This window comes from Geotrypetes seraphini, chromosome 2 (genome assembly GCF_902459505.1).
Source record: "Geotrypetes seraphini chromosome 2, aGeoSer1.1, whole genome shotgun sequence".
In the NCBI taxonomy this organism is placed as follows: Eukaryota; Metazoa; Chordata; class Amphibia; order Gymnophiona; family Dermophiidae; genus Geotrypetes; species Geotrypetes seraphini.
In genome coordinates, this window is record NC_047085.1 from 211,434,558 (window position 1) to 211,454,956 (window position 20,399).

Here is a 20,399-nt window from a genome sequence, read left to right on the forward strand (position 1 = left end):
TTTCTCACTCATTTTTACCCCTTTTTCCTAACAGGGATCCTTATTCTTAACTTACCCACTCATTCTTTACTCTCTGCCCACCAGCAGCTTTTAATAGTTCCCTTCCATCTTCAGGTTAGAACATAAGAAATAAGGTTCATTCTTATTTGCCCGTATTTCTTCACTCTCTGTTCCGCCCCAACCTCACCCCCCCCCCCCCCCCTCAACCTGTTCTCGTCCTTGGGACTGTGTCAGGAGGGCATCTGCACATGCGCAGATGCAATGAGATGATGTCACATGCATGCATGTATGCCCTCCCGACGTGAAAGCTTTTCAAAACCTGGACAAAAGCTGTCCAGACACCCAGACATGTCTGGGAAAATTTGGAAATTTGGTAACCTTACCTAAGTTTCTTCAGTGTCCTCAGATGTATTGTATCTCGTCCACCCCTACTTTGCTTCTTGCAAACACAGTCTTCTGAAAATGAGTCACTTCCGATCCTCTTGGCGTTTGTCTTACACAATCCTATTCCTGGTCCTTCATCTATGAATACAGAACAGACTATTTGTTAAACACGTCAACTTTATTCTTATCAGCTTCTACCTATGGCTTCCCTCCATCCTTGAGCCTCATTGGCACCTGAGTTTCTTGCTAAATTCATACACCTGTCTTTACCAGGCTCTTTTTTCTACCTTCAGCCCTCTCATTTGTTGGTAGTTCCTTGCTATGAGTCGTACCAGTTCTCTCACTTCTACTTCACCAGTTCCTTTATTCTCCACAGTTCATAAATCTTCCTATTGCAGATGCGATGTCAAGTTCTTTCCAATTTATAGCTGTTTCAGCGTATGTTGTCCTAAAGCAGGACTCCATACACCTCCTCATTTCTAATACCTATACTTCATTCTGGCTATATATTGTGTGCTATTTATGCATGGTCTTTTATCACAGTCTCCTGATGAGCCTAGTTTAACACCCTCCATGCTCAGTTGCCATTGTATGAGCAGTGATAGCTTTCCATTTCTTGAAAGATGTATCTCATCTTTGCTCAGTGGATGTTTTTTCTTTGAGTAATAGGCCTTAAACCAAAACCTAATATTGTTATCATGCCCATGCGGACCTGTGTTCATCTGTCCTTTGCCGTTCCTTTATCCTTGAACAGAAGAATAGAGAACATTACCTATGCTTCAGCCACTCTCACCCCTATCCCCATGCAGTCCTTTCTGATTTGTACAGAGCCGTAGCTTTGCAGCATTGTTGATTCTTGCATGGATGAGCAGCAGGGAGGTAATACCGAGGAGGGCTGATGAGCTTCAGTAACCTCTCTGTTATGTCTGAGATTCAGGCTTCTGACAGGCATCACACAAATAAGGTGTGTTTTCTGTGCAGCCTTCCACAGTTGATTGATTTTGTGTCTTACGGTTTTCAGTAATTAGAAACAAGATTGACTTCATGTTTTGGTGAGTCATTGAAGTAAAGTGATAAAAAAAAAGAATATTTTCATCCATCAATAATGTTTTGGACTTTTTCCGTGAATAGAGCATGACTATTTTTAGCAATGGCATTTCAGCCTTTACGGGATGTTTTCCTGCTTCATTTCTCTAGTTCATTCAGATTTTAATAGTTTGTACAAATTAATAATCTAGTAACATATCCCCCCCCCCCTCTTTATCAAGCTGCACTAGAAGTTTTTCATGCAGGCTGGCAAGGTAAAGTGCTCCAACACTCAGAGGAATTCTATGAGCGTCAGAGTATTTACCGCGCCAGCCTGTGCTAAAAACCTCTAGCACAGCTTGATAAAAGGGGCCAATAGGCAGGCTGCACACTTTTGTGCACCCTTGCAATGCCTATTGCTATCCAGAGATCCACAGACACGCTTCTGGAAGTGTAAAGACCACAAGTTTATTAATACACTATCATGAAAGCACCCTAGGAAGCACCCAATCTTTTAGTATTCCAAGTGTACTTCTCCTCACCTTGTCCATCAGCTAGGGAGCTTGTCTAATAGTCCTTGCAGTGGCCCACCTTGTCACCCTTTCCAGCTAGGCCAAAGCCCAGGTCCATTCTATCCCTGCCATCAGTTCATCAATCCACCTGCCTTGCATACCCGTAGGCATGGCAAGTCCTCACCCCATGGAATCAGAATGTTTCAATGCTTGTTTGCCTCCATCACACCCGAGGCAATTAATTGCCACAGGTTCCCTTTATTTCACTCTCACTCCCCACTCCTCCCCAGAGTAGATGCTTCTCTAAGGCTTCCTAGAAGTTATTGATAGCAGGTCCTTGCCTACATTGGAGAGGAGGGTCGGATCTATATGGTAATGTCCAAGGATGATTGGGGAGGCCCACTCATGCCAAATCTTTCCCCCATCCAAGTGTTCTGTCTTTTCAACTTTTCACACTCCCATGACCAGAGCCTGGATGTGGTATGCTATGGTTGGGGGATGATGGCAGACCAGAAAATTTATGTGCCTTCTAGGAGGAGGGATATTTCAAAAAGGTCTCTGATACTGATATAAACTGTTTGCAGGATAGTACTCTGATATCATTGCCTCCTAGGTATATGAGTAGAATGTCTGGGGGAGGTGCAAACTTGAGCAGGTCCATGGTTTAGGATAGCAACTGGTGCCATCTCATGCCTTGGACCCCCAACCATGTGATGACTGTAGTTCTTGTGTTGAGTCCCAGGTTGGTGCCAGGCGAGCAGGTTACCAATTGGTCATGTGCTCTGAAGATGTGGAAGTGTCTAATTATCCATATTACTCGTTTCTCCTCATGTCGTCCTGAAAGAGATGGAGTTAATGGTTAGCAGTGTCATAGGTGGAGGTGAGAGTTCCAAGGCTGGTTGGTCCGACATAGCTTTGGTGTGCATCAGCCTAGCCCTTGGATCACCACCACAAGGAGGCCATGTTGGAAGGCAACTTTAGTGGCACTGATGTAAAAGGAATGTGTTTCCTAGACCTCTGGAAATTTCCTGCTCTCAGTAGCACTCTGTGGAATAGTGCAGTGAATTGGTGAGGGGACTGATGTTCTGATAGAGCAGCAAAGCTTGGTGTCCTAGTGGATAAGATATAAAGTAATGCTCTAGTTTGGCCAGGGGATGTTGTTAAGTCAGGAACCCTGTGTAGGGTAACTGTTTGCCCTTTGCCAATCTGATCTGTCTTGGACTGGGCAATACGAATGCTACTCATGCCCTGTCGTATAGTGATATCTTCCATGCACAGTCCACTCGTGGGGCATTGACTGGCCTGGACTGGAAGTTCACTGATGCACAAGGCAATGAAGAAAGCAAGGGAGAATGCTGCTTAAACAGTCCAGTCTCATATTGCAAGGTGCAGTTATTCGCTAATTCTTCCCAAAGGAGGCTCAGTGTGTCATGAGAGATAGTCTTTCTGGAGTAGGGGTACACCTAGTCCAACCACTCATTAGAGTTTTCATCAGGACGCTAGTTTACAGGTTGCCCTAGCCATAGAGCTTGGTGAAGAAGGTAAACCCTGCTAAGTGTGATGTAACCATTGACCTGGAGACACCTCTGTTGTACGCATCTGTGATGTTCAGCTCAACAAATGGTCCTTGACTGGGCCAGAATGCCAGCCCTGTTGGTGAGGGAAATTACAGATATTGTTGAATGCGCTTTGGTAAGCTAACCAAGTGGTCGGTGTGAGGGCACTGGAGATCAGTAGTTTGGTTGTTCATCCTCCACAGTTCTTTGGAGATCGGTGTGGGATCCTCTTCCACCTTGGTGCAAGCTGTTAAAAAGGGGGAAATTGGAGGCATGAGAGGACATCCGCAATGCATTCGATGAGAGGTAGTTCTCATATCAGGTGCAGTCGAGGAGAGGTAGTTCTTATATCAGGCACTGGAGGGCTGGTGCCATTGAATAGAATAATGAATCCTGATGTGAATCCTTGCAGTATCAAGTTGGCTTCTTTTTTCCTTGGGTATTTCTTTAATCAAGGTATCATTTCTCACACTTTGATTGGGGTGGGAGCAATGGCAAAGGCCTCAGACTTTTGTGTTCATTTATTTTTTATTTAATTTTAGTATTTTTAGTCTAAGTGGTTTATATTCAGGTACTGAAGCATTTTTCCCTATCTGTCCCGGTGAGCTCACACTCTATCTAATATACCTGGGGCAGTGGGAGATTAAGTGACTTGCCCAGGGTCACAAGGAGCAGTGTGAGATTTGAACCCACAACCTTAGGGTGCTCTAACCACTGTGCCACACTCTCCCAACTTCATTCTTTGTTTTGGCTGGGGCTTCTTTGGACACATGGAGAAGGGGATGTGAGGCTCCACATATGGCACACAGGTGTTTGAATTTACAGTCCTGGATAGTGCATGTAGATTTGTTGTATTTCCAGCATACATTGCATGAAAAGTCAACAGGCCTCCTGGCTCTTGCTCTCGGGAATTTTTTCTGAACGGTGGAGCATGCAGAGGTACCAGCACTACAACTGAAGACACTCCTCAGCCAAAAACCTCCATTATCCTTGTCCCAGGCCAAGTTTGGGTTGGATTCCATTTTGTCCCTGCAGTGCTCATCGCTGTGAAGTGCTCATCATAGGCGAGCCAGGTCTGTCCCTTGTTCTCTTGATAGATGCCGATGGCTGTCTCAAGATAGCAAAGCATTAGGTCAAACTACTCAGGTCTCTTTCTGCTGGTTTTGCTTATCATCCTTGCGAATGACAACACCCAACAGGCAAGATTACGTGGGATTGGCTTATTGTGCTCACTCAGCAAGCCCCCTGTCTTTGCACATTTTTTGGCATTTTTTTCGGGGTCTTCCTTAAGCCAACTTGAAGAAATCAAAGTAATGTCATCATATCACCTTTTTTTTAATAGTAATCTTGGAACTTTCTGCTATAGTCACTTCAGTGGTACTCCATAAATACAATTCAGTGCAGGCGCAGTGGATTAGGCCTGGGTTTGACCAGCAGGGGAGGGGCTGGAAGAGGAGAATGATGAGGAAGAAGGAGAGGTCAGAGATGATGATCAGGAAGAAGACCATTTTTGCTTCTTACCCTTTTTCTTTCATGGTGCTGGATCTTCGGTAGCATTCTGAGCTCGGTTGGGAGTTACTAGTGATGTGTTACCATCCTGGGCTGGTGTCATGCACGTTCATGTAACCTGGATTCGCCATAATTGTCCATTTAATGTACTGCATGACCTGGTCGTAACAACATCCAATCTTTTGTCAGCTGCTTGGTGTTGGGTTTTGGGGACTTGTGGTATAGTTTACTTGTGGTATATCGGGCTGCTTGTCTTGGTCTCATAACAAGCTGTAGGCATTACTTTTCCATCTGCTGAGATAGTTTGCAGACTGTAGCCTCTTAGAAGAAGGTGGGGTATCACATTGCTCACAGCAGTTTGTATAATGGCTACCACCTATGGTGTCTGGGGAAAGATGGAAATATGCAAAATTCTCAATGAATCTCCGGTCATAACTTGATCCGGATCTACATCTACACTGCCTATTATGTGACCTGGATCTGCACGGTTCTGTGTGGTAGGAGGTTCCGTGCCTACCTTTATGTGATCTGGAGTAGTGTTGTCTTGTGGGTGATCTGGTTCTGAATCTACGCCATCCACTGTGTGTCCTGGGAGAGCGTTGTCATGATCATGATTGGTTCTCCTTCTTCCATTGTATGATCTGGGGCTGAGCTGTTCCAAGCATGCTCCAGATCCTCAGCATTCACTGCACAATGTTGAACTGTAGAGCCTGGAATGGGATTAGGAATTGTTCTGTCCTTCATACAATCTGGGACTATGCTCTTTGGAGCCATCTCTGGGACCTCAGCATCTATGACATGATCTTGGTCCGTTTTGTTTTGGGTGAGAACTGGCTCCTTGTTTTAACCACATTACTGTTGTGGGATCTCTTTTTGCATTGCCCTATGAGGGATCTGGGTCTATGTAACTCTTTCCTGGTAATGAGACATTCATTTTGGGGTGGTGTCAGCTGGTGGTCCTCTCTGAGCCTGTGCTGGATGCCATGCTTCATGGAAACATGCTGTCCTGTGTTTGATCTGTATCTATGGATTTCCTATATGGTCCTGACATCCGCTGGGAGGTAAAAGGCCTGCTCTCAGAGTATGTCTTGGATTGCTTTTGCCTAGGGGGTAAGCGAGAATATGACTCTATCTTTCCTGTGTGTCCGGTCATGGGCTGTGGGTCAGGTGTACAGGTCTGTGCAATAGCATGCTGTGTTGAGTCACTAAACAAGGTCAATGATCTGTCATGACCCAACTTCCTTAGGGGTCATGCTTTTGCTGGATTCTGGCTGCATTTGTCCATCAGGGGACTATTTGCACATCACTGCTTGACCTTCGACTATGTTGTGCAGCCTGCCAAGTAGTGCTTCCTGTTGGGCATCGTACCCTACCAGAGTGACAGACAATGGTTTATCCTGCAAGAGTGATCTCAGCAGCGGGAGGTCCACTGAGTTGATGTAGCACTCAGGACGGCACCTCAGTCTGGTGGACAAATTGTGTGGAGCCTCAGGCATTTCAAGGCTAGCTTTGGGCTCCTGGTTCTTTGTGTGATATTTTTTTGCGTGGCATGGTGGTTCTTGAACTGCCCTTTGTCGGACTTCAGTGCGGGCGTTGAAAAAGTCATCAGAAGGAGGCCAATGAGGTCTGTAGTATCTGATGAAACCTTGTACTTCTGCTCAGATCAGATTCGGTGGAACTTGCTATAATCAAGGAAGAGATGAAGTGGGACTTGAATTTGGTTTACTTGGTTCACTTTCCACCGTACTAATCACTAAGTTACTCCTCAGGGTATCAGGTATGGTGTTCAGGGAGAGGAGGGGGCTGCCGCGTGAGTCTTCCAATGGTAGTAGAAATTGGTGGAGGAAGACAGGCCCCAATTGCATCAAGGGAAAAGAAGCAAGACCTTCACTCACTCCACATGCAATCCAGCTCCATCTTAACCAGCCCTTTAGCAATACAGAATCTATCCTGCAATGTCTCCCCAGAAACCCATTGGAAGAAAGAGGATTCCAGAGCAGTTGTGAGGAAGGGTAGAGGAGAGGTGCCAGGGGAAAGAGAAAAAGTCTCTGACAAGCCGCGGGTAAAAGGACTATTTCACCCTGGATGTTTCTCTCCTCCTGGTCCTGTGATGTCCTGCAGCTCCAGTACGGCTACGATTCGGCAATTAGCAAGAAAGCACGCCACAATCTAGCCAATTTTGCTGTTGGGGAGAAAAAGGCAAGTCTTGACCCCTGACAGTTCTTTAAACTGAAATTTGCACCTTTGAAACATGCACTGCCCCTTCTCCATCCCTCAGCCAATCGGTTTAGGGATTCCTCTTCCGATGTCGCATCTGATGTCACCACTGAGCAAGGGAGACCAGAGAGAAGGGGCAGAGCCTGCACTGTGCTCCCTCAGCGGCGGCTGCCATGTAACTGACAGCATGCTCGCTAGGGAACTTGCAGCCTTAACTTGTGTATATATAAGCATTTATGTGATAATCATTATACACCTAAAGAAATAGGTTGAACTGTCCTCTCCATGTTTATTTTGTCTGAAGAATGACAAGACTTCAGACAGCCAGCAAGACAATTTGGCAGCCAAACCTCTGAAATTCCTAAAATGTGTGAGCTGTAATGTGGTTAAAAGATAGCCAAGAGCCACAGTGGAGCAGTGATTTTTATCATAGATTGCAACCCCGGCCGGTGTCACGGGTCATGTGGTTCAGCATGTGAACAGGAAGGTGAGAGCCGGTGAACTTTTGCCTCAGTTGTGCAGTCCATCAGAGAATAAATGGACCAAATCAACTGTGCAGCTGTATAAGGAGGCAAACGGCTGACTACTTCTCACACAGAGGCCTTTGTGCTCTGGGCATGATCTAGCATTACTACGGAACGCACTAGTCCTCAACTGTTTAGCAATTACCAAGCCATTATCACGCCAAAACACAAGATCATTTATCTTCTAATTCAAGAGTGTCACCTGTTCTTCATTTACTAGTCAATAACCATTAATTATAGTCGGTGGAAATTTAAAGAGCTTTTCCACCCCTCTGCTAAAATGGCAAACCACCCAACAATGATAAATAAATGGTGCGGCAGAAGCACATCCCCTTGCCTTTCATTTTTAGCTGGGATACTGCTACAATATGAGCTCTTAAAGGAAATGCCTTGCTATTTGGTAGGTGAGGGGCCTGAGAGAAGTTTGGCTGTTGATGTAACAAGCAGAGTTCAGGCACTTGCTCTAGTGAAAGTGCAGACACGTGGCTTCTCCTTTTACCCTGATGTTCAGTTTCACCAGCAGAGTGGAACAAACATGACCATTCTGAAATAATCTATACTGCAAGTGTTGCTCGCCTCAGAATGATAGTACATAGGACCTCAAGAAATACTCCACAAAATACATGTTCTCTTTTAGCACTGTTTAGATCCAGGAATGCCATTTTAATTATACTCATTATGACAGTATTTCTGACGCTCTATTCTGACCAAAAGTCGGTGAACGAGATTGCATACATACTCTATGGGCTCCTTTTACTAAGGTTCGCTAGTGTTTTTAGCGCATGCACAAAATTACCGGGCGCTAAACCGCACGGTATGCTTCTAGAATAACGCCAGCTCAGTGCTGGCGTTAAGGCCTAGCACGTGGGGCAATTTAGCCCGCGCTATTTCGCACGTTAAGGCCCTAACGCACCTTAGTAAAAGGAGCCCTATAGCTTTGCTATTTCCATGGTCAACAGAAATCAAAGTTATTTTTATGGTTTTTCATTTTCTAAAGGTTTAGGCATGAAGATCACAATTTAGTATCAGGTTCAAGGTTGCCAGGTATCATGTGATTCAATCCTGGCATGCATTATTTGTTTAGGCTTTCTGTTCTAGCCTTTAGGCTTTTGGTGGCCAATATTCACTGAAGGGATAACCACTTAAAGGAATACAGATAGCTTATCCATATATTTTTATGCCCCACTTATACAAATAAATTTTAGTCTTATGCAGGGTCATTTCTAAAAATAAATAAAATATGAATTTGTCTTCCCAAAGCTTTGTTTTATTATTGATTTTCCTATCTTCGTGGTTTATCAGACACAAATTCAAGGATGTCTCTGAAATGATTAGAACCCCTTGATTCAGTCTCTCTTCCACCACCACCACCAAACCCACAAATTCCAAATCTAGAGTATGAGAGTATCAAAGGTGTGAATTATCATATCTCTGCCCTATGCAAAGAATTTCATCAGTCATTCAGGTACTACAAGGTCACTGACTGGAATCCTTTACTCTGGGGAGGAAAAATAAAACAGCTGCCATTGTTGTCCCACCCAGCGTGCTGCATCCCCAAGGGGTCATTAATGTCAAGGGCGTATGAAAAGTAGCCCCAGATCCTGCCTTCCATTCAGTTTTAAGACATTTGGCAATGGGACAAGAGCTGGGTAAAACAATCAGAAATATAAATCTATAAATCACAGTGTTATTTGGAGCTGGGAAGAAAAATTACTTCCAAGGTGGTTGTATTTTGAAGGCCTGTATTTCATCTCAATGCTTGACACCAGTTTACTTTAAAAAAAAAATGTCTTGACTGTTCAATTGCTATTTAGTAAGAGAAACTGATCTATCCTATAGCATTTATTAATCTCCTTTGCAGATTATCCACTGGCATCCAGGGACCCCCTAAATGTGTTTTCTTTCAAGAAAATGTGAAGAGGTCAAAGTAAATAGTGCTATGGACTATAGCAAAAGAAGATGGCAAGTGGCTCAGTTTATGACATTTTGTAAAGCATTTTCCATGTGTAAACCATATTTTACCCACTGAAAATGGCTCTTACAAATATGCCATAAGACAAAGGGCTCCTTTTACAAAGGTGCGTTAGGGCCTCAACACGCGGAATAGCACGCGCTAAAATTCCCCACATGCTAGCTGCTACCGCCTCCTCTTGAGCAGGCGGTAGTTTTTCGGGTAGCGCACATTAATCCGGTGCGTGCGCTAAAAACGCTAGTGCACCTTTGTAAAAGGAGCCTAAAGAGTGGAAAAGTCCAATAAACCTGGTGAACTCAATCTTCATAAAAAGTCCTTTATTCGTCCAAAAAATTAACAACCCGAGATGTACATGTTTTGGCCCAAATGGCCTGCTTCAGGAGTATCAAAAATTTTGGAATGAAGAAATCCTAAATGAAGGGACTTCCTAATCATTTGTTTTATGTTGTATCTGCTCGTAGACGAAATAACTGCCAGGAGACAACGTTCCCGTTGCTCATTAGTTTGAAAACTAATGAGCAACGGGAACGTTGTCTCCTGGCATACATATTAATTTGGGGGGAAATAGTTTTTTTTGACTTGATTTTTGAGGTTAGTTTAAAGGAAGCAATTTTGGACTTTTCCTCTATAAAATGTCCGTGAAAAATGCTTTTTTCATATAAGCATCCACTTATAAAATTAGCCCCAGAATGTCAGAATTTTTTGTTTGTTCATTTTCATAGTTAGAAACAGAGAATTTCACTAGACAGAAGCACATTTGCTTTGAACTTAACTCTTTGTACATCCTATAGTCTTTAATTGTCTTTAGCAGAGCAGCCTGAGGTGTTTAGGTAGTGCATTGATGTGCTGGAGGGGACTTTCGAAGAGAGCAGAGGAAGAGCTGTTGTGCATCGCTTTCTGCAATTGTTTTATATAAATATAGATCGGTTCATAGACAACGGCGCGAAAGACAAAAGTGCACGCCGCCGTGCCACTCTAAATTACAGTTTTTAGGGGCTCCGACGGGGGGTTTTGTTGGGGAACCCCCCCAGTTTACTTAATAGACATCGCGCTGGCATTATGGGGGGTTTGGGGGGTTGTAACCCTCCACATTTTACTGTAAACTGAACTTTTTCCCTAAAAACAGGGAAAAAGTGAAGTTTTCAGTAAAATGTGGGGGGTTACAACCCCCCACCCCCCACAATGCCCCCACAACACGGCGCGATGTCTATTAAGTAAAGTGGGGGGGTTACCCCCCACGCCCCCCCGTCGGAGCACTAAAAACAGTAATTTAGAGCGGCACGGCGGTGCGCGCTGCGCTCAATTGTCTGGGCGCGCCTTTGTCCCGGCGCGCTTTTGACCTGACACCATATAGATCATCACAGGAAGTGCAGCAGACAGTGGGAGCCACTGAATCAGAAATTGCAAGCACATCACTCTACAGGTGTGTTCCACATTCCCCAAAATGTCATGAGAAATGCTCTCGTTCTATGCAAAATGGATCTTGTTGCAGCAGGATGGTCCTTATCAAGACAATTGTTCTCCTAGCCTGCTTGGATTTCCTATATAGTCAGGGTGTTACATTTGTTCAATCTATGGGCTCCCTTTACAAAGGCGCGTTAGCGGCTTTATCGCACGCACATTTTTACCGCGCGCTAACCCCCGCGCTAGCCAAAAAACTACCGCGGTAGCGGCTAGCGCGGCCGGCAAATTAGCGTGCTCTATTACGCGCATTAAACGGCAAACGCGGCTAATGCAGCTAACGCTAATGCTAAGCATTAAAACGCTAACGCGGCTTCGTAAAAGGAGCCCTATGTTACAATAAACAGTCTTGAACTCTGAGCATGTGAGTTTCCCTTCAGCTGCTGAGAATGGTAAAAGCCCTATGGCTGTGCTCATCACCTGAACTGATGTGCTATCAGATTATCCCCCTGTCTGTTTTCATAATTGGTTTCTGGATTTACATTCTTACCCTTGTACATGATCCCTGGGTGTATTTTCCATTTGAATAGACTTAGGGCCTTTAACATACATGGCAAGTACAAACAGCTGGGTCTTCCAGTCTGCCCAGTTTTTCTGGTCTATACTACTAGGGATATCTCTCAGCTTCCCAATATAGAAATTTGAGTTTAGCTCCTTGAGTCAGTCTCTTGATTTTTTTCTTCAGTGCTTCTCTATCATCCTTGATAGATGAGCATGCAAGTTCCCATACTTAAAACAGATTTTTTTTTTTAATGTATTTTGCATTAACTTAATTGCCTCATTTTTTGTTGTGCTCAGTACTGTTGTGATTTGGTTTTGGTAACTGAACAATAGAAAAAAGGTATACCCCCCCCCTTCTATGTTAGACTTTTTTTTATCACCGGCTGTAGCGGTATTGGCTCCAATGCTCATAGAATTCCTATGTCAGAGCTATTACCGCGGCAGCTGCTGATTAAGAAAAGCCTTACACGGCTTCGTAAAAGGGTAAATATAGGCATATTTTCAAAGAACTTACTTACAAAGTTGCATAGTAACCTATGGAGTTTTGTTAAGTCTGAGTGCTTTGAAAATGATCCCCAAAGTATCATAGAGACATGAGTGAGGTATTTTAGAGAAACGGGAAACTAATGTTGTATTTCTTGCAAAACTAATTTTGGGTAGATTAAAGGGATTTTATTTTTAATCGCCCTGTTTTCTTTTATCAAGAAACTAAGAAATCCCCATTTGCTGGTCTGGCTATCGAGAATATAGTATACTAGTGTTTTAGCCCTTTACATTAACGGGTGCTAGAGTAGATGTCTATCTGGTTTGTTTTTTTTCTATGTCTCTCTCTCTTTGGACACTGTCTGTCTGTCATTCTGTCCGTGTCTCTCCCTGGCCCCCTGTCTGTCTATCTTTCTTTCTGTTTCTGTCTCCTGGCACTCTGCCTGCCTGTATTTCTCTATTGTGCCATGCCTGGCTGTCTCTCCATGGCCCCCTTCCTATGTCCATAGTGTCGTCAGTGCCTCCTTCCTATGTCCTTAGTGCCGCTTTCCTATGTCCTTAGTGCCCCCAGTGCCGCTTTCCTATGTCCTTAGTGCCCCCAGTGCCTCTGTCCTGTGTCCTTAGTGCCCCCAGTGCCTCTGTCCTGTGTCCTTAGTGCCCTCAGTGCCCCTTCCTATGTCCTAAGTGCCCCCAGTGCCTTCTTCCTATGTCCCCCTCACTACCTTCCAAACTTTGTGTCCCCCCAAGCCAGCCTGCCTCCCTTCCTCACATCCTCCCGTACAGTAGAACCCAGCATTTTTCTATCCCTCCCTCCCTCCCATCCCCCTGTGCAGTAGAACCGTTGAGCAGCATGTTTCCATCTCCCCCCCCCCCCGCCACTACTGCCGCCATGCAGCAGACCCCACTGGCCCTCACATCCAACCCTCCCCCCCCTAGATGATCTACAAACCTCCCGGCTCCAGCAGCGTCCGCAGCACTCTAAACACGCTGCTTCGCGGCCTTCTACTGCCTGTGATTTTCTTTGCCGCATCTCTGTCTCGATGTCATCAGGGACGCAGCAGAGGAAATCAGGTCAGTAGAAGGGCGCGAAGCAGCGTGTTTAGAGTGCTGCGGACGCTGCTGGAGCCGGGAGGTTTGTGGTAGTCTCGCGGTGGGAGGGTCGGCTGAATGGGGATTTGGGTGCGCCGGGGGGGGGGGCGACGACGACGAACTGCTGCCTTACAGTGAGGGGTGCGGTCTGGCCGGCTCCCTTAGGCCCTTGATGGAGTTATTTTTAAGTGTAAAGTTGCCGCCGCGGCTCCTCTCACGATCCCCGCCTGCATCGGAAGCCTTCTCCGACGTACGTGCGGCTCGTGAGAGGAGCCGCCGCAGCGGCGGCTTTTAAACTTAAAAATAAACTTCGGCTGGGCATGAAGTGTAAGGGAGCCAGCAAGACCGCACATCACCTTGGGGTCTGCGAGAGAGGGAACGTTGTATGCTCGCATGCGCACTCCTGCTAGCCAAGGACCTACAGATCACAGATCAGGGATCAGGGATCGCACAGGTAAGAGTACGCATGCGTGCTTAGCATTTTATTATAGTAGATATTACCTGAACATAATTGAGGCTTTCCTGTATATATAGTTAGACAATTTAATTTGTGCCTCTATTTTTACCTTGTATTCCCACTTAGGAACCTGACCAAAAACTTTTCCTGAGCATCACTGATCTCAGATTTCCTAACTGAATGTTTTGTGAACATTTGGTATCATCTCCAAAAACATGTGGTAACTTAACATGCCGTGGAAATGGGACAAATTACAGGTGCTCTAATATTGGGTTTGTTTGTCTTACTGCAGGCTATGTGGCTGATGTTGCAAGCAGATGAGCCCGAGGACCTTGTTATATCCACTGGGGAGGTCCACAGTGTGCGTGAATTTGTGGAGAAAGCATTTATGCATATTGGAAAAACCATTATGTAAGTATGAGGATATGGCCTTATTGAACAATTCCAGTTGGGCATTCTTAATTTTTTATGCATGATTTCATTGCAGAGAGAAAACAATAACGTTTAAACCTTGAGGCTGACAAGGTTGAGAGACTTTGCTCTTCCTTTTCCTTTCCTCTTCCACACAAGAGGGATACAGTCATGCTCGTTTCAGTCACTAGAGATATGTAGAGCTCATCTTCCTTCTAAAGGCTCGTAGTTTAGTCCACTTGTTGTCCTGTCTTTAGATTTCACACGCACACTTTTTCCCATGGTGCAGAGGGATAACTAGCTCTCTGAGACTGTCCAGTGTATAAACCTGGAAAGTCAGAAATAAGGCAGCATAAAATATTTGCTTTTCTTTGGAGTCTCTGAAAGGATACAGGCAGAGTGGAAGTAATATGAGTAAATTATTTGAGCTGAAAGCTGTTCTTTACTTAGTAGCTAAAAGTGTGTATACAGGTTTCGCAGCGCTTGGACTTGTAGGTAAAGAGAAAATGGAAGGCATGGGGGGGGGGGGGTGGACACAAAGTATATAAGGTGTGATCATATTTCCTCCTACTGGCAGGTCCACTTTGCTTTCCTTCTCATGAAAGCAGTGATCAGGCACTGAGGTTCTAATGAGTGAGAGTAAAGACTCAATGAGTGTGAGAGTGAGAAAACCTTTATTTTATTTTTTTTAACATTCTTTATTCATTTTCAAAATTAAATTAAGTGTTAAATATATTCATTCAGATTAACATTAACTACATCACTTACAAACAATCATTGATATATTACATAAAAACATATCCCTTCTTCTTTCCCATCCCACCCACCCTTATATTCCATTATCCATAAAACATTATCCCTTATATTCCATATTCCATAAAACATGTAATAATAAAATTCCCCCCTCCCTACCCCTTAAATCGATAAGTATAAGGGAAACAATTTCAAATTAATCTTTACAATACTTTGTTAATGGTTTCCACACATCCTGAAATTTCTTAAAGTATCCCCGTTGCAATGCAATAAACCTTTCCATTTTATAAATATGGCATAAAGAGTTCCACCAGAAGTTATAATTTAATCTCCTCCAATTCTTCCAATTATATGTAATTTGCTGAATGGCAACACCGGTCATTATAAGTAGTAATTTATTATTATTCGCAGAAATCTGACTCTTTGCTCTCATTTCCATACCAAATATCACAGTATCATAGGATAATGCCACTGGGTTATCTAATAAATTATTAATTTGGTCCCAAATTGATTTCCAAAAATTCATAATATATGGGCAATGAAACAATAAATGATCTAAAGTTCCTGCTTCCAGATGACAATGCCAACATCTATTAGACAAAGAACTATCTAATTTTTGTAACCTAACAGGGGTCCACAACGCTCTATGTAACAGAAAAAAACAAGTTTGTCTCATAGATGCTGACACCGTACATTTCATCCTCCAAGACCAAATTCGTGGCCATTGAGATGCAGTAATTTCATGCTTAATCTCAATGCTCCAAATATCTATTAAACCAGTTTTTAATTTCTTTTTATTAAATCCACTTAACACTTTGTACCACTGGGCGGCCTGGTGACCCAAGAAGTCTGTCTGAAAACACAGAAACTCCAAACTACAATGATCCAAATTGGCGGAGAGAGACTAGTCTGGAAGCACTGGATGATAGCAGGAATACGAATATTGGATGATGTTATTTATAATGGTACTATGCTTGAATTTTCACAGTTGCAACATAAATTTGGTCTTAAAAATTCAGAAAATTTTAGATGGTTGAAACTGAAGCATGCCATTCAGGCGGGGTTCCCTGATTGGAAAAGCCTTGAGAAAACCTTTAATTAAGGTTCCCAGATTTCCTCTTTAAAAAAGAGGACACATGGCTCCACCCTGTTCCATCCCCAGCCCCGCTCCCACACAAACCTCGTGTCTCCTTCCCTGAGCTCCAGGCCTCGTCTATAGCAGTGGCATACCAAGGGGGAGGGGGGTGGCAAGGGCCCCAGGTGCATGCTCTAAGGGGGTGCACAGCTGGCACACCAGGTCTCACCCTACTGTGCTACTGCTGCTTTCCTGAACCAGCAGCAGCAGAAGTAAACTTTAAATGTAGTCATTGCGGGACCTTCCTGCACCTCCCCATGTTAAATGTCCCCTGCCTAGTTCTGCCAAAGCTTTTATCTTGCAATCATCCCTAAAAATATGCTCCAAACACATAATTCCGAATTTTGCACAGTCTCAAAATCTTTACTATCCATTCCTAGCTGAAACTTAATATTGCCTTGAATAAGCAAAAGATCAGACATCTGGGATGAGATGTTACAATACTCTTTAAGTTCCTTCCACAGATCTCATAGGGGTTGTAATAAAATACTGTATCTGAGGTATCTAGGAGCTTCTCTAACAGGTGACTGAAACAAAGAGTGTATATACCAGGGACTGAAATATTCCCTCCCCGTATGAAGTGATGTGAAATCTTGTGTCTCCAGTAACCAATCTCCTGGCAGAGCAAACAAGTTTGGATATTTAGAGATCAGGGAGTCTCATTTGCTATGAGCCCATTAGTAACTAAACTAAACTAAAGCTTAACTTTATATACCGGGTCATCATTCTGAGAAAGCTTGACTCGGTTTACAGCAATTAGATGAAGATGAAAAAAATTTACAATGATTAAATAAAAACTAGAGAAGGTAATAGCAAAGTTTCAAAGAGATTGCTTTCCAAAATGTTTGGTGAATAGAAGAGTCTTTAGAGATTTACAGAAGGATTGGAACAATCTGGGACTCCTCAGAATTAAGGGGAGTTCATTCCAAAGGTGAGAAAATTTGAAAGCCGGAGATTGACTGAAGATCTTAACTCCTTTAATTCCTTTTCTAGAAGGAAAGGAGAGTTTGAATTGTTGGTTGCCTCTTGCAAAGGAAAACCTGTAAGCATTCCATAATAAGGGAATGAGGGCAGTGTTCTCCCTAGCGTGTTTTAGGCGGGTGCTCCGCCCAGCTAATTTAGGGGAGCGCCCAGCTGTCATCTTGCATCCACAGATCTACAAGCAGTCCTGCTAATCCCACCACCAGCATCGAATCCGCTCGCCAATCCTCTTTCCTGCCCCTCCTCCTTCACCGTGAGCAGGGAGGGTTAATTTGCATAGCGTTCCAGACCACACGCCAACCCTCTTCCCCGCTTCTACTCCTTCACCATAAGCAGGGAGGAGTAATTTGCATAGCGTTTGTGGCACGCGGCCTCGAATGCTTTGCAAATTACCCCTCCCTGCTCACGGAGAAGTAGGGACGGGGAAGAGGGTTGGCGCGCGACCTGGAACACTATGCACCGTCAGGTAAAGGAGAAGGGGCGGGTAAGCAGCGGAGGTAAGGCCCCGCCCGTCGCGAGGGCCCCGGTGGGCAGCAGGCTGCAATATCAAAGTTACATCAGGCAGGTTTACCTTAAATAGAAGAAGCCCAGCAAAACAGATTTTCAAGTTTTCAGCAATATCATTAGGATTCAGCACAATTAGCTTCTGCATTAACAGTTATGAATCCCAAAATAGAGAACGGGAAATGCACCAGGAAGATGGATATGTAGGGAATGTTCATCTTCCAAACATTAAACTGGATTTGACAAAAAAGCACAGTTCTACCTGATACATTGTGAAACGGGATTGGGGCAAGTAATTAACCCTTTTGTATTTATTGGTCTACAAGAGAGACTGTGATTGTGAGTATAGCACCCCCCAATATGCTGAGCAAATCAGTCAAAAGCTACCAAATGGAAAACTCATAGAAACCCTAGATCTGGACACCGGGGGCGGGGACAGAAAAGGACCTTGAGGAGTGGCGGGAAAGCAGACTTGAATCAAAAGGGAGGGGGAAGACAGGGCAGATGGTGGACTAGAGAGGGCAGGGAGGAGAAACACCCTGAATCGAGGAGAGAGAGATGCCAGGCCCTGGGGAGGGGGGAAGACAAAGAGAGTGAGAGAGACAGAAAGACCTGGATCAAAGGTGGGAGGACTCAAAATGTTAGCAGAAGGACCCCCATCCCAGCAGATGATAGAGCAGTCAGGTTGCAGCAGGAACATGGTACACTGCTGATACCACTCTGATACTGTTTGCTGGCACCTTACAAATGCATTCAAAACTCACACAGCAGTCACTTCCTTTTCGGCTGCTAATCTTATATATCACAGGATCAACAGGGAAGAAATGCCATTTCAGATTTTGAATGTTCTCACAGTTTGCTGATATTCAATGTGTGGGTGGATATTAGCCATCTAATGGCAAGCTGGATGCTGAGGAAAGGGAAGCAAAGCTTGGATGTGATAGGGTTGTTATCTTCTGATGAATATTAAAATATTACTGACTGTCTATCCCACACCAGTAGGAATCATGCGCTCTGCCCACTCCTAACATTTCAGATCGCTATGCGGGTACCCTCCACCCACTCAGCAAGTTCTCTGAGTCATCTTGATGACTTTAAATCATGTGGCCATTCTTATTAAAAGCTTTGAGATGGATAGGAACTTGGTGATGAGGGAAAGCAAAGAATCCAGAATTAGATGACAAAGATGAGGAAAATACAGAGGTGTGGGGACTTAGGGATTGGGTGGAAGAGTGAGTGGGAACTGGCTAAGAGAACAAGGACTTAGTGATTTGGCTACAGCTGTGGTGGGGGGAGGAGTTTGGCTGGAGATTTGAAATGGAATGTAGAAGGGGATTAAAGGGGCAGTGTAAAAGTTTGGAGGTTTTGGAGGGATGAAAAAGGGTACAAATCGAAAACAGTTAGGAGAGGGTAAATGGGAAATTAGGAACATAAAAGTTGCTATACCGAGGCAGACTGAAGGTCCATCAAGCCCAGTATTCTTTTTCCGGCAGTGGTCAATCCAGGCTAGTAAGATCCCAAGAGTAAAATAGATTTTATGCTGCTTATCCTAGAAATAGGCAGTGGATTTTCTCAACTCCATATTAATAATGGCTTACAGACTTTTCTTTTAGGAAATTATCCAAACTGTTTTTAAACCTGCTAAACTAACTGCTTTTACTACATTCTCTGGCAATGAATTCCAGAGTTTGTTTACACATTGAATGAAGAAATGTTTTCTCTGATTTGAGACAGTTGTTCATGCCCATCACCTGGAAATCAAAGCAATCTTTTATGTCTTAGAAGCGTTTCTTCACAGCTATCACAATTCCTCTGTCTTAATTCACATGGACAATCAAATAGTGAGATTGTATAAGAACAAGCAACGAGTTCAGGTTCTCTTCACCTGTGCCAAGAAGCAACCATGATGTAGGACTTAATGATGACCAACTGCATCCAGATAGAAGTAACTCACATGCCCAAATCAAAGAATCAGTTAGCTAACAAATTCAACAGGATGTTTTGTCCTTACAACAGTCACTCAATGTAACTAAGTTCCCTCTTCAAGATTGGGGAACACCTCAAATCGTCCTATTTGCCAGCAAAGAAAATGCAAAGCTTCCTCTCTATTATTTCATTCTTCCTTGTCCTTACATTCTCATACCAGATGCACTGCTAATACTATAGACTTGGTCATTTCTTTATGTTTACCCTCCAATTCCACACATACCAAGAGTGCTATACAACTTACAATAAAGTCCTCATAATATCCTACCAGAAATACCAAAGGTGAGCCATCCCAAAGAGTGAGATTTTTCAGACGGTACATCCAAGATATAAATCCAGAAGGATTTAAGTGTAGTATTGCTTTGCAAATGGATCAAGGTAGCTTTAAATGATAATTGGCTTTTCTTTGGAGCCTCTGAAAGAATAGAGAGAAAATGAGGAACAATTTGGGTGCATGTTGTGACATGAAAATTGTCTTCTGCTCAGTAGTTAAAAGTATGTACATCTGTTTCAGAAAAGGGACAGGGAATGGGGAAGCAGTAGGTAGAAAAGTGTGCTCAGATTTCTTCTTACTGGTTGGACCACTTGATTTACTTTTCTAAGGCTTGCCTCTCATGAAAAGAGTGATCAAGGTCAGTGCACTTGTACTGAAGCTTGGGTGAGTGAGAAATAGAGCTCAAAGAGTGTGTGAGTGAGAAAGCTTTCAAATGAGTGTGACACAGTCCTAATGAGTGGGACTTGGCATTAGAGAATGACACGGTGACAAAATTCATCACCGTTCCTGTCCCCGCGGATAACCGCGGGAAACCATCTTCATGTCATTCTTTAAGGAGAGAGGAAAGAATCAGAGTATGAATGGCCACAACCACTGACCCACAAGCTTTGCTTTGAAGAATGCTGGTGTAGAAGGACCGAAGTTGAAATAGACACTAGAAAAT

At 43.9% G+C, this 20,399-nt stretch overlaps 1 protein-coding gene across 2 annotated transcripts in view; it reads left to right on the forward strand.

The window, feature by feature from the left end:
• GMDS (GDP-mannose 4,6-dehydratase) overlaps positions 1–20,399 on the forward strand; it is a 1,326,053-nt gene that overhangs the window by 1,024,192 nt on the left and 281,462 nt on the right. For both annotated transcript variants that reach the window (XM_033934875.1, XM_033934874.1), the window contains exon 8: positions 13,984–14,102. In XM_033934875.1, the coding sequence (XP_033790766.1) occupies positions 13,984–14,102 (119 nt within the window). The remainder of the gene's footprint in view (positions 1–13,983; positions 14,103–20,399) is intronic.